At 40.9% G+C, this 14129-nt stretch overlaps 1 protein-coding gene across 1 annotated transcript in view; it reads left to right on the forward strand.

The window, feature by feature from the left end:
- The window catches only part of npepl1 (aminopeptidase like 1), a 34705-nt gene extending 22368 nt beyond the window's left edge, over positions 1 to 12337 (forward strand). The window contains exons 9-12 of the mRNA XM_061984776.2: positions 10381 to 10504; positions 10574 to 10750; positions 10817 to 10927; positions 12106 to 12337. Of these exons, the coding sequence (XP_061840760.1) occupies positions 10381 to 10504; positions 10574 to 10750; positions 10817 to 10927; positions 12106 to 12264 (571 nt within the window). The 3' untranslated portion in view covers positions 12265 to 12337. The remainder of the gene's footprint in view (positions 1 to 10380; positions 10505 to 10573; positions 10751 to 10816; positions 10928 to 12105) is intronic.
- Positions 12338 to 14129: the final 1792 nt, after the last annotated feature.

Genomic DNA, 14129 nt, shown 5'->3' on the forward strand with positions numbered 1-14129 from the left:
CCAACCGATACACAGGCGAGCGGTCCAACCCGGGTCCCGACTCTGGACAGCCAGCGCTTCATCCATGGCCACCATGGATGAAGTGCTAGAGCTCGGCAGAGTAACCGTATAATACCCTTCCATATCAGTAGGGGGCTAATTGCTTTGTAAATGTCGGGAACAGCAGGAGGCAACGTGCAGGTCAAAAAGTATCTAATGCTTAAACCAAAAATAAACAAAAGGTGAGTGCCCCTAAGAAAAGGCATTGAAGCTTAGGGAAGGCTATGCAAAACAAAACTAAAACTGAACTGGCTACAAAGTAAACAAAAACAGAATGCTGGACGACAGCAAAGACTTACTGTGGAGCAAAGACAGCGACCACAATGTACATCCGAACATGACATGACAATCAACAATGTCCCCACAAAGAAGGATAAAATCTACTTAAATATTCTTGATTGCTCAAACAAAGTAGATGCGGGAAATATCGCTCAAAGGAAAATACCAAAAAAAAAAGAAAAAAAGCCACCAAAATAGGAGCGCAAGACAAGAACTAAAACACTACACACAGGAAAACAGCAAGAAACTCCAAAAAAGTCAGGGTGTGATGTAGGGATGTCCCGATCCAGGTTTTCGCACTTCCGATCCGATACCGATGTTGTTTTTGCACTTCCGATCCGATACCGATATTGGCCGATACTGGCCTATCCGAGCATGTATTAAAGTTTAAAGTTTTTTAGCCTACTTAGTTGTCAGATTCATGTTGAAAAGGGTTTTTGTACTCTTGATAACTAGCCAGCTGAATTAGGTTGGTAACAAGAAACTGACCTGTTTATTCAAGGATAAACACAAAATAGACAAAATTATACATGACAAACAGGAATGGCATCATTGAACAGTACAAAAGTGAACAGTATAAAGTGAAAATAATGCAGTAAACATTATTTTTAAAAAAGCAAAACACACAAACAACCTGAGTGGGATAAAATGTCTATAACTCAGCATCAATACTTGCTCTTGAACAAGTGTAAACTTAAAAAAAAAAAAAAAAAAGAACTATCTACACACTCCCTTCAATTGTTTTCCCCCCCCTGACTGCAGTCCGAGCATTATGGGGAGATTCTTTCTAACAAAGACGAGCACTTCAAGATGCTCAGGTGTCAGCCTGCTCCTGTGTTCATCAATGATGAGTGAGGCTGTGCTAAAAAGCTCTCAACACTGGTGCAAGGAGCACTGAGGAACTTGGCTGCTGTTGCTGCCAGGGCGGGTAGTTGAGACTGATTGTCTCTCCAGTAGTGAAAAGGTTTGCTCTTACGCCCAGCTGGAGGCTCACTGAGGTAGCTCTCCAACTGAAACAGTGCCCCTGGGGTGATCTGCTGCTCAGATGGACCTGCTGTGCAGCTCTCCTCCAGTATCTCGTCAAAGTAGCTGCCGAGGCTGCTGGTTGAGCTTCCAGCCTCCTTTCCTGGTGTTTGCCTTGCTGTCTCAGCCTCAGCCACACCTTCTCCAGAGGGCATGGTCTTCAGTTCTTATTCCATTTTCATCACCTCTACCTTTAGTGCCTCCTTTGCCTGATCCAGGTTGGTAGCATTAGTGAAGAACCTTAACATTTGGATAAAATGTAATAAAGATATATCAATTATTTTATATTGTTTCAGCCAGTCTCCACATATTAATGTTCAATGACAACAAGTAACACACAAAATAGATCACAAATGATCAACAGTGACATTCATTTCCTCACCCATCATATAACTGAAGGAAATAAGTATAATAACAATAATAATAAATAATAATATTATAATAATAATAACAATAATAATACATTCCCATCACCTTATATCTATGAAACATTAGGCTACTGAAATACTGACAAAGAAATAAATGCCAGCTGTAGAGTAAAATAGTTTCAATATAGTACTGAAGCTTATAACATGCTCAAATAATTATAAAGCACTTACTTGCCTTTGTAGCGTGGATCAAGCATTGCTGCCACGGCATAGAGGGGTTCAGTTTCCACATGGTCAAAACGTGTGTGCACCGCATGGAGTAAGGTGGCCTTCATGGTTTGAATCCCTCGGTGTTCTTCGCTCTCAATGTCTGTAAAGCGTGTCAAAACGCGGACAGATGGGATAACATCGGCTGCTGTGGCGGAGGCTGCACTAACCTCGGCTGTCAGCTCTTGGAAGGGTTTAAGAATTGTTGCAGTTTTCTCTAGCAACAACCATTTGTTGCCTGTTAATGTGGCTGGCAGATTGCTGTCGCTATCTGATGCATAGGCCTGCAGTGCCCGCTTACAATGCACTAGGCTGTCGATCATCATCTTCGTACTGCTCCATCTGGTCTTGACGTCCTGTTGCAAACGCTTCGGTTCAACATTCAACTCTTCCTCAATATCCTCGAGTTTTGAGTAGGCCATGGGCGAGTGCTTGAAGGGGGTCACTATTTTTCTCTTGTTGGCGATGACATCGCTTACAGCTGGCTGTGCCAATAGACCGTGTTAATAGACCGTGTTGGACAACGAGCTGTAAGGTGTGCGCAAAACATCCCAGGCTGGGCACGCCAAGCTGATCCATTGCCTTTTTCATATTGGGCCGCGTTATCTCTTAAAATTACATGGACCTTCTTTTTGTCAATGTTCCAAGCGCGTAGCATATGTTCAATTGCGTCTGTGATGGCATTCGCTGTGTGAGCCTTTAAACTCACGCGCATGTAAAACAGCTCTCTTTGGGTTAAAGTCCGACCCAAGCCAGTGTGCAGTTAAGCTTAATAATGATAAAGGACGGTGATCACAGCTCCATATATCGGTTGTGAAACTAAGAGCATTTGCAATCTTTACTTGTTTGGCCATGTAATCTCTAACATCTTTGTGAATCTGGGGGATTGTTTTCTCAAGGATGTAATGACGGCTGGGCATGTTGTACCATGGTTCAAGGTGTTGGATGGTGCGTCGAAAGCCCACTTTACTCACGAGAGATAACGGCTCATCATCTAGAATTATTTCCTCGGCAATGACTCTAGTTATCCCCTGGGCTTTAGCACTGTTCAGTGGCAGTATGTCACGCTTAGCGAACGTTTCTGTCAGAGTTTGTTGGGTAGGACCTTTCTTTTTCTTTTCGTCAGTTTTCTTTAGAAATTCTTCATATTCTTTACGGTGGTATTTCGCTAAATGCTTGATCAGATTTGTTGTATTAAAATGTCTTACAACTTTACCACCACGCTTGACTTTATTGTGGCATGTTTTGCACTCCACCTCTTCATCTTTTTCGTTTTGTAGGGTAAAATAATCCCACACAGCTGACATTTTTACCGGTAACTTCCGCTCGCCTTTCGGAACCATGAACCGGCATCCGCTTCCTGTGGATGTGTTGAAGGTGTGCTGGAAAATGCGGAACGGAAATTAGGGAGCAGCAGAAAAGTGGAATGTATTATTTAAATTGGTACGTTGGAAAACACGGATCGGATTTTTTTTTAAAACTGGATCTGGATCGGCATTTTCCCATGCCCGATCCGATCCAAATATCAGATCGGAACATCCGTAGTGTATATGTGACAGGTGGTGACAGTACACCTACTTTGAGACAAGAGCTATATTGATGCATGGTTGGTTATGGTTTTAAGTCGTATTCAACAATTTTTACTGTCAACTGAGTTTCATTTTTTAATGATTTCTGCTGGTGGTGTGCCTCCGCATTTTTTCAGTGCAAAAAATGTGTTTTGGCTCAAAAAAGGTTGAAAAACTTCTCTACTTGGTAACCTTTCACTTGATTATGTTGGGCTCCATACTGATCTTCTATCACCAGCACAGTGGAACCTCCTTTTTACCAAGGCCTGTTTGCCACCTTTTCACTTTAGCAACCTTTACGTCGCGCCAAATATTCATTCATTCATAGGGTTGTGACGGTTTTGCAGATACTGCGGTATTACGGTTTCAAACTCTTCTCAAACATGCCATGACGGTATTACACCAAAACTAGATGTGTCATTTTTTTTTCTGTCTTTTACTTTGGCGGCTCTGAAAACAAACTACATTTCCCAGCATCCTCTGCGCAGAGCCGGTCCGCCATGTCAGGGCGTGAAGCAAAAGAGGAAGCAGGAAGTGAAGTGTGTTCTGAGGAAATAAGGACTTTTTTTTCAAAATCTATTCATAACTTTTTGAGTGATGTTGCTAAGAGACCAACAAACCCTGGTCAAAACACAACCTCTGTGGCGGCGTTAGGAAAACGTCACGTTGGTCTGGAGCGTTCCAACACATAACAGACTGTGTTCACTTACAGTACGTGTGTTTATTCTAAACATTCCTCACACTTCATTTTACACAATACAACATTTTTAAGTCTTTTTTTTAATTTTTTACATATACCACAACAATATCGTACTGTGATATCGTACCGTGAGATTTTGATACTTATTCCCCATATTTATTCATTTTGCTTGCCGCTTGCAGCCAGTTCCTTCGACGTGTTTATTTCCACAATTGTCGCACCTTGCGTCGGTCACAGCTGAGTCAGTCTGTCTTAAAGATCACTTTGTGTGATCGGAAACACTCTATATGTGTCCAAACTCTCACAGTCTCGCTGTGTAGCTTCTGGTTGCTAGACAACCACTTTAGGTAGCATTTTAGCTAGTTAGCCGTCGACTTGCAGCACTTTCAGTTTGAGGATTTTATCAGCAAAAGGGGGATTGGTTCCTTAGCATGTCTTGAATTGTGATGAGACCAAAAAAGATGCCACGGCAGACCTTTATTACAGCGAAGGAGAATGCACTACCGGGAGACATATCGATGAAGGATCACCTCACACTGCTAGTTTGTGCTAACGCTAGCGGCAACTATGTCAAGTCACTGCTTGTTTATCACTCTGAAACTCCCAGAGTGTTCAACAATACCACAAATATTTGCATACACAAGGTAACATGATTTTCCTTTTTTTGTTTTTTCTTGTAGCAACATGGTGGTTAACGTTTTAGAACGCACCAGTAAGACTTGTGTTGACATGTAAACTTGCTGTAATGTTGTGGTTCTTTGGATGAAAAAGATTTTTGGGTTGTTACCTCCTTATGTTGCTTTGGTGTGTGTGTGTGTGTGTGTGTGCGTGTGCGTGTGTGTGTGTGTACACATATATATACACACACATATACAGTGGGGCAAAAAAGTATTTAGTCAGCCACCGATTGTGCAAGTTCTCCCACTTAAAATGATGACAGAGGTCTGTAATTTTCATCATAGGTACACTTCAACTGTGAGAGACAGAATGTGAAAAAAAATCCAGGAATTCACATTGTAGGAATTTTAAAGAATTTATTTGTAAATTATGGTGGAAAATAAGTATTTGGTCACTTCAAACAAGGAAGATCTCTGGCTCTCACAGACCTGTAACTTCTTCTTTAAGAAGCTCTTCTGTCCTCCACTCGTTACCTGTATTAATGGCACCTTTTTGAACTTGTTATATGTATAAAAGACACCTGTCCACAGCCTCAAACAGTCAGACTCCAAACTCCACTATGGCCAAGACCAAAGAGCTGTCGAAGGACACCAGGAAAAGAATTGTAGACCTGCACCAGCCTGTGAAGAGTAAATCTGCAATAGGCAAGCAGCTTGGTGTGAGAAAATCAACAGTGGGAGCAATTATCAGAAAATGGAAGACATACAAGACCACTGATAATCTCCCTCGATCTGGGGCTCCACGCAAGATCTCATCCCGTGGGGTCAAAATGATCATGAGAACGGTGAGTAAAAATCCCAGAACCACACGGGGGGACCTGGTGAATGACCTGCAGAGAGCTGGGACCAAAGTAACAAAGGTTACCATCAGTAACACACTACGCCGACAGGGAATCAAATCCTGCAGTGCCAGACGTGTCCCCCTGCTTAAGCCAGTGCATGTCCAGACCCGTCTGAAGTTTGCCAGAGAGCACATGGATGATACAGCAGAGGATTGGGAGAATATCATGTGGTCAGATGAAACCAAAATAGAACTTTTTGGTATAAACTCAACTCATCGTGTTTGGAGGAAGAAAAATACTGAGTTGCATCCCAAGAACACCATACCTACTGTGAAGCATTGGGGTGGAAACATCATGCTTTGGGGCTGTTTTTCTGCTAAGGGGACAGGCCGACTGATCCGTGTTAAGGAAAGAATGAATGGAGCCATGTATCGTGAGATTTTGAGCCAAAACCTCCTTCCATCAGTGAGAGCTTTGAAGATGAAACGTGGCTGGGTCTTCCAGCATGACAATGATCCCAAACACACCGCCCGGGCAACGAAGGAGTGGCTCCGTAAGAAGCATTTGAAAGTCCTGGAGTGGCCTAGCCAGTCTCCAGACCTCAACCCCATAGAAAATCTGTGGAGGGAGTTGAAAGTCTGTGTTGCTCGGCGACAGCCCCAAAACATCACTGCTCTCGAGAAGATCTGCATGGAGGAATGGGCCAAAATACCAGCTACTGTGTGTGCAAACCTGGTAAAGACCTATAGTAATCGTTTGTCCTCTGTTATTGCCAACAAAGGTTATATTACAAAGTATTGAGTTGAATTTTTGTTATTGACCAAATACTTATTTTCCACCATAATTTATATGTGTGTATATATATATACAAACCCTGTTTCCATATAAGTTGGGAAATTGTGTTAGATGTAAATATAAACGGAATACAATGATTTGCAAATCATTTTCAACCCATATTCAGTTGAATATGCTACAAAGACAACATATTTGATGTTCAAACTGATAAACATTTTTTTTTGTGCAAATAATCATTAACTTTAGAATTTGATGCCAGCAACACGTGACGAAGAAGTTGGGAAAGGTGGCAATAAATACTGATAAAGTTGAGGAATGCTCATCAAACACTTATTTGGAACATCCCACAGGTGAACAGGCTAATTGGGAACAGGTGGGTGCCATGATTGGGTATAAAAGTAGATTCCATGAAATGCTCAGTCATTCACAAACAAGGATGGGGCGAGGGTCACCATTTTGTCAACAAATGCGTGAGCAAATTGTTGAACAGTTTAAGAAAAACCTTTCTCAACCAGCTATTGCAAGGAATTTAGGGATTTCACCGTCTACGGTCCGTAATATCATCAAAAGGTTCAGAGAATCTGGAGAAATCACTGCACGTAAGCAGCTAAGCCCGTGACCTTCGATCCCTCAGGTTGTACTGCATCAACAAGCGACATCAGTGTGTAAAGGATATCACCACATGGGCTCAGGAACACTTCAGAAAGCCACTGTCAGTAACTACAGTTGGTTGCTACATCTGTAAGTGCAAGTTAAAACTCTCCTATGCAAGGCGAAAACCATTTCTCAACAACACCCACAAACACCGTCGGCTTCGCTGGGCCTTAGCTCATCTAAGATGGACTGATACAAAGTGGAAAAGTGTTCTGTGGTCTGACGAGTCTACATTTCAAATTGTTTTTGGAAACTGTGGACGTCGTGTCCCAAAGAGGAAAAGAACCATCCGGATTGTTATAGGCGCAAAGTTGAAAAGCCAGCATCTGTGATGGTATGGGGGTGTATTAGTGCCCAAGACATGGGTAACTTACACATCTATGAAGGCACCATTAATGCTGAAAGGTACATACAGGTTTTGGAGCAACATATGTTGCCATCCAAACAACGTTACCATGGACGCCCCTGCTTATTTCAGCAAAACAATGCCAAGCCACGTGTTACATCAACGTGGCTTCATAGTACAAACCCCGTTTCCATATGAGTTGGGAAATTGTGTTAGATGTAAATATAAACGCAATACAATGATTTGCTAATCCTTTTCAACCCATATTCAATTGAATGCACTTCAAAGACAAGATATTTGATGTTCAAACTCATAAACTTTATTTTTTTTTTTGCAAATAATTAACTTAGAATTTCATGGCTGCAACACGTGCCAAAGTAGTTGGGAAAGGGCATGTTCACCACTGTGTTACATGGCCTTTCCTTTTAACAACACTTAGTAAACGTTTGGGAACTGAGGAGACACATTTTTTAAGCTTCTCAGGTGGAATTCTTTCCTATTCTTGCTTGATGTACAGCTTAAGTTGTTCAACAGTCCGAGGGTCTCCGTTGTGGTATTTTAGGCTTCATAATGCGCCACACATTTTAATGGGAGACAGGTCTGGACTACAGGCAGGCCAGTCTAGTACCCGCATGATGTAACACGTGGCTTGGCATTGTCTTGCTGAAATAAGCAGGGGCGTCCATGGTAACGTTTCTTGGATGGCAACATATGTTGCTCCAAAACCTGTATGTACCTTTCAGCATTAATGGCGCCTTCACAGATGTGTAAGTTACCCATGTCTTGGGCACTAATACACCCCCATACCATCACAGATGCTGGCTTTTCAACTTTTTGCCTATAACAATCCGAGTGTTTCTTTTCTGGGGACGGCGTGGCAAAGTTGGGAGAGTGGCCGTGCCAGCAATCTGAGGGTTACTGGTTCAATCCCCACCTTCTACCATCCTAGTCATGACCGTTGTGTCCTTGAGCAAGACACTTCACCCTTGCTCCTGATGGGCCTGGTTAGCGCCGTGCATGGCAGCTCCCGCCATCAGTGTGTGAATGTGGAAAATAGTGTCAAAGCGCTTTGAGTTCCTTTAAAAAAAAAAAGGCAGAAAAAGCGCTATACAAGTACGACCCATTTACCATTTACCATTTTCCTCTTTGGTCCGGGGGACACGACGTCCACAGTTTCCAAAAACTATTTGAAATGTGGACTCGTCAGACCACAGAACACTATTCCACTTTGTATCAGTCCATCTTAGATGAGCTCAGGCCCAGCGAAGCCGACAGTGTTTCTGGGTGTTGTTGATAAACGGTTTTTGCCTTGCATAGGAGAGTTTTAACTTGCACTTACAGATGTAGCGGCCAACTGTAGTTACTGACAGTGGGTTTCTGAAGTGTTCCTGAGCCCATGTGGTGATATCCTTTACACACTGATGTCGCTTGTTGATGCAGTACAGCCTGAGGGATCGAAGGTCACGGGCTTAGCTGCTTACGTGCAGTGATTTCTCCAGATTCTCTGAACCCTTTGATGATATTACGGACCGTAGATGGTGAAATCCCTAAATTCCTTGCAATAGCTGGTTGAGAAAGGTTTTTCTTAAACTGTTCAACAATTTGCTCACGCATTTGTTGACAAAGTGGTGACCCTCGCCCCATCCTTGTTTGTGAATGACTGAGCATTTCATGGAATCTACTTTTATACCCAATCATGGCACCCACCTGTTCCCAATTTGCCTGTTCACCTGTGGGATGTTCCAAATAAGTGTTTGATGAGCATTCCTCAACTTTATCAGTATTTATTGCCACCTTTCCCAACTTCTTTGTCACGTGTTGCTGGCATCAAATTCTAAAGTTAATGATTATTTGCACACAAAAAAAAGTTTATCAGTTTGAACATCAAATATGTTGTCTTTGTAGCATATTCAACTGAATATGGGTTGAAAATGATTTGCAAATCATTGTATTCCGTTTATATTTACATCTAACACAATTTCCCAACTCATATGGAAACGGGGTTTGTATGATCCTGTAACTACTTGGTATCGGATCGATACCTAAATGTGTGGTATCATCCAAAACTAATGTAAAGTATCAAACAAGAGAAGAATAAGTGATTATTACATTTTAACAGAAGTGTAGATAGAACATGTTGAAACAGAAAATAAGCAGATATTAACAGTAAATTAACAAGTAGATTAATAATACATTTTTACAGTTTGTCCCTCATAATGTTGACAAAATAATAGAATATAAGTGACACTATGTTACTGCATACGTCAGCAGACTAATTAGGAGCCTTTGTTTGTTTACTCACTACTAAAAGACAAGTTGTCTAGTATGTTCACTATTTTATTTAAGGACTAAATTGCAATAATAAACATATGTTTAATGTACCCTAAGATTTTTTGTTCAAATATAGCCAATGTCATTTTTTGTGGTCCCCTTTATTTACAAAAGTATCAAAATACATTTTGGTACCGGTGTGTGTGTGTATATATATATATATATATATATATATAGAGTGTCTTCAAAGTGTGCAGTTGTTTTCTACTAAAATAGGGACTTTAGTCGAGGTTGGAACCAATTATTCATGTTTCCATTGATTCTTATGAGGAACTCTGCTTCACTATACAAACCTTTTGATTTACGAATCCTGTTCAAGAACCAATTAAGTTGGTAAATGGAGGTTCCACTGTATAAGAACTCCTCTGGTGCCTTGGGTTGGACCACTCTGATCACCTTGGGTTCATTTAACATTTTTGAGTGGACACAAACGGAGAAGTGTGTTGAACGCTGACACGTGTGTGTGGGGGGTGTGTGTGTGTGTGTGTGTGTGTGTGTGTGTGTGTGTGTGTGTGTGTGTGTGTGTTAAACGCTGTGACGTGTGCGACCAGGACGGTGGAGATCAACAACACGGACGCGGAGGGAAGGCTGGTGCTGGCTGATGGTGTGGTGTACGCCAGCAAAGACCTGTCAGCTGACATCATCGTGGACATGGCCACTCTCACTGGTGCTCAGGTAACCTTCTCCTTCTTCTTCTTCTTCTTCAGCCAAATGTGTTGATGTGCCACCTGCTGTGTTGGTCAGGGTATCTCCACCGGCAAGCACCACGCAGCCATCATGACCAACAGCGAGCCCTGGGAGATGGCGTGTGTGCGTGCCGGACGCAGCAGCGGCGACCTGGCCCACCCTCTGGTCTACTGTCCCGAGCTGCACTTCAGCGAGTTCGCCTCCGCCATCGCCGACATGAAGAACTCCGTGGCGGTAAGGAAGGTTTGACTTGGTGGTTCCACCATGTTGGACTGAATTCTGCTTCCGTTTCCTGGTCAGGACCGAGAGAACGCTCAGAGTTCCTGCGCCGGTCTTTTCATCGTCTCCCACTTGGGCTTCGACTGGCCCGGTGTTTGGGTCCATGTTGACATCGCCTCTCCAGTCCATGTGGTCAGTACCTGCAGCACTCACCTGTGTACAGGCCTGAATTAACCACTGATGTCATAATAATACAAGTATACCCTTTCAAATATTACATTTCTCCTATATTTTAACATTCTAACCTACAGAGCACACCCGTATTCAAGCCACACCCACTACATTTGGAAAAAATATATATTTTACATATATTAGTCGCAGATACAGTCGTGGTCAAAAGTTTACATAGACTTGTAAAGAACATAATGTCATGGCTGTCTTGAGTTTCCAATAATTTCTACAACTCTTATTTTTTTGTGATAGAGTGATTGGAGCACATACTTGTTGGTCACAAAAAACATTCATGAAGTTTGGTTCTTTTATGAATTTATTATGGGTCTACTGAAAATGTGAGCAAATCTGCTGGGTCAAAAGTATACATACAGCAATGTTAATATTTGCTTACATGTCCCTTGGCAGGTTTCACTGCAATAAGGCGCTTTTGGTAGCCATCCACAAGCTTCTGGTAGAATTTTTGACCACTCCTCTTGACAAAATTGGTGCAGTTCAGCTAAATTTGTTGGTTTTCTGACATGGACTTGTTTCTTCAGCATTGTCCACACGTTTAAGTCAGGACTTTGGGAAGGCCAAACTAAAACCTTCATTCTAGCCTGATTTAGCCATTCCTTTAACACTTTTGACGTGTGTTTGGGGTCATTGTCCTGTTGGAACACCCAACTGCGCCCAAGACCCAACCTCCGGGCTGATGATTTTAGGTTGTCCTGAAGAATTTGGAGGTAATCTTCCTTTTTCATTGTCCCGTTTACTTTCTGTAAAGCACCAGTTCCATTGGCAGCAAAACAGGCCCAGAGCATAATACTACCACCACCATGCTTGACGGTAGATATGGTGTTCCTGGGATTAAAGGCCTCACCTTTTCTTCTCCAAACATATTGCTGGGTATTGTGGCCAAACGGTTAAATTTTTGTTTTATCTGACCACAGAACTTTCCTCCAGAAAGTCTTATCTTTGTCCATGTGATGTCCGCAGATTTGCTCACATTTTCAGTAGACCCATAATAAATTCATAAAAGAACCAAACTTCATGAATATGGGCGTGTGGGATATGATATGAGCGTGTTGGATAGAATATGGGTGTGTGGGATATAATATGGGCGTGTGGTCGTCTGACTCTTCTTCTGTCCCTGGCAGGGCGAGCGAGCCACAGGCTTTGGTGTGGCTTTGCTGCTGGCCTTGTTTGGTCAGGCCTCTGATGACTCCATGTTGAATGGTGTGTCTCCTCTGGGTGCTGCCAGCGGTGCGTCAGAAGAGCAAATGGAGAGGGACTGCAAAAGGAGAAGATTGGTGTAGAAGTCAAGTTGTGGACCACATGAAGCAATTAGAAAGTGCATCAACCTTCTGAAATAAAAGAAATGCAAATGCATGTTTGTGAATTGGTCATTATTACAGTAGAACTATTCCAGTCAGTCGTACCGTAACCCACTGTAGTACTTTAGTTATAAATCTACTCTAGATCATTAGTCATAAATCTTCTGTAGATCTTTAGTTCTAAATCTACTGTAGATAATTATGACTAATTATAAATCTACTGTAGAGCTTTAGTCATAAATCTACTGTAGCTCATTATGACTAATCATACATTTACTATAGGTCATTAGTTATAAATCTACTGTAGAGCATTAGTCATAAATCTACTGTAGATCTTTAGTTCTAAATCTACTGTAGGTCATTGGCTAATCATAAATCTACTGTAGATCTTGTCATAAATCTACTGTAAAACATGACTAATCATAAATCTACTGTAAATCTTTAGTAATAAATCTACTGTAAAACATGACTAATCATAAATCTACTGTAGATCTTTAGTCATAAATCTACTGTAGATCGTTAGTCTTAAATGAACACTAATAAGTATTTGATTATATTTGTATGTGCAATGTCAAAATCTAGATTTTACAGTAAAAAAAAAGACAACTCACTAGAGTGTTACTGTAAAATTAATGTTCAGGAAATGTAAAAAGTAGAATTTTTTTTATATTTTGGTAACTAAGCTGCCAGTTTTTTTTAACAGTAAAAAATGAGGCACTGTTGTTTTTTTGCACAAAAACTGGCAGCTCAGCTAGCACAATGTTACCCTAGTTATAGTGTACAATTTCATGGATAACTTGCCTTGAAAACATAGTCAATTATATATTTAAGTATTTCTATTTTGTTGCATTATTGTATACTAATAAAGTTTAGAAAATACGCTATTTCATGCAGTACATTTTTTCTGTCAAAATGGAAAATAATTCATATAAATAGGAAGAAAAGATGAAGTAATTTATTGAATATTTGAATATGACCAATGTATGATCCTGTAACTACTTGGTATCGGATCGATACCTAAATTTGTGGTATCATCCAAAACTAATGTAAAGTATCAAACCGGAGAAGAATAGGTGATTATTACATTTTAACAGAAGTGTAGATAGAACATGTTGAAACAGAAAATAAGCAGATATTAACGGTAAATGAACAAGTGGATTAATAATCATTTTTTTACAGTTTGTTCTTTATTATATTGACAAAATAATAGAATATGAATGACACAATATGTTACTGCATACGTCAGCAGACTAATTAGGAGTCTTTGTTTGTTTACTTACTACTAAAAGACAAGTTGTCTAGTATGTTCACTATTTTATTTAAATTGCAATAATAAACATATGTTTAATGTACCCTAAGATTTTTTGTTAAAATAAAAGAGAATAATGACATTTTTTGTGGTCCCCTTTATTTAGAAAAGTATCGAAATACATTTTGGTACCGGTACCAAAATATTGGTATTGGGACAAGTGGAACTGTTTTTATATTTACCGTAAAATGTTGTAAGAAATATTCCATCCATCCATCCATTTTCTACAGCTTGTCCCTTTCGGGGTCGCGGGGGGTGCTGGAGCCTATCTCAGCTGCATTCGGGCGGAAGGCGGTGTATACCCTGGGCAATAAAACACATTATTTTACAGTAACATTTTGTAAACGTAAAGTTTTTACTGTAAAATGGACAGTCTACTTAAAACAATTGATATAGTTAATAATGAAATCCAGAGGCAAATTCCTACATTATTCCCTCTGTTAACTGCCATGTGGCCGTCAATAAAAACAGTGTGACGTCACCAACACACGTGGTCCAGGTCGCTAGATGGCGCTGTGGTCGATGGTGTCCGAGTGCA

Source organism: Nerophis lumbriciformis, linkage group LG23 (genome assembly GCF_033978685.3).
Source record: "Nerophis lumbriciformis linkage group LG23, RoL_Nlum_v2.1, whole genome shotgun sequence".
In the NCBI taxonomy this organism is placed as follows: Eukaryota; Metazoa; Chordata; class Actinopteri; order Syngnathiformes; family Syngnathidae; genus Nerophis; species Nerophis lumbriciformis.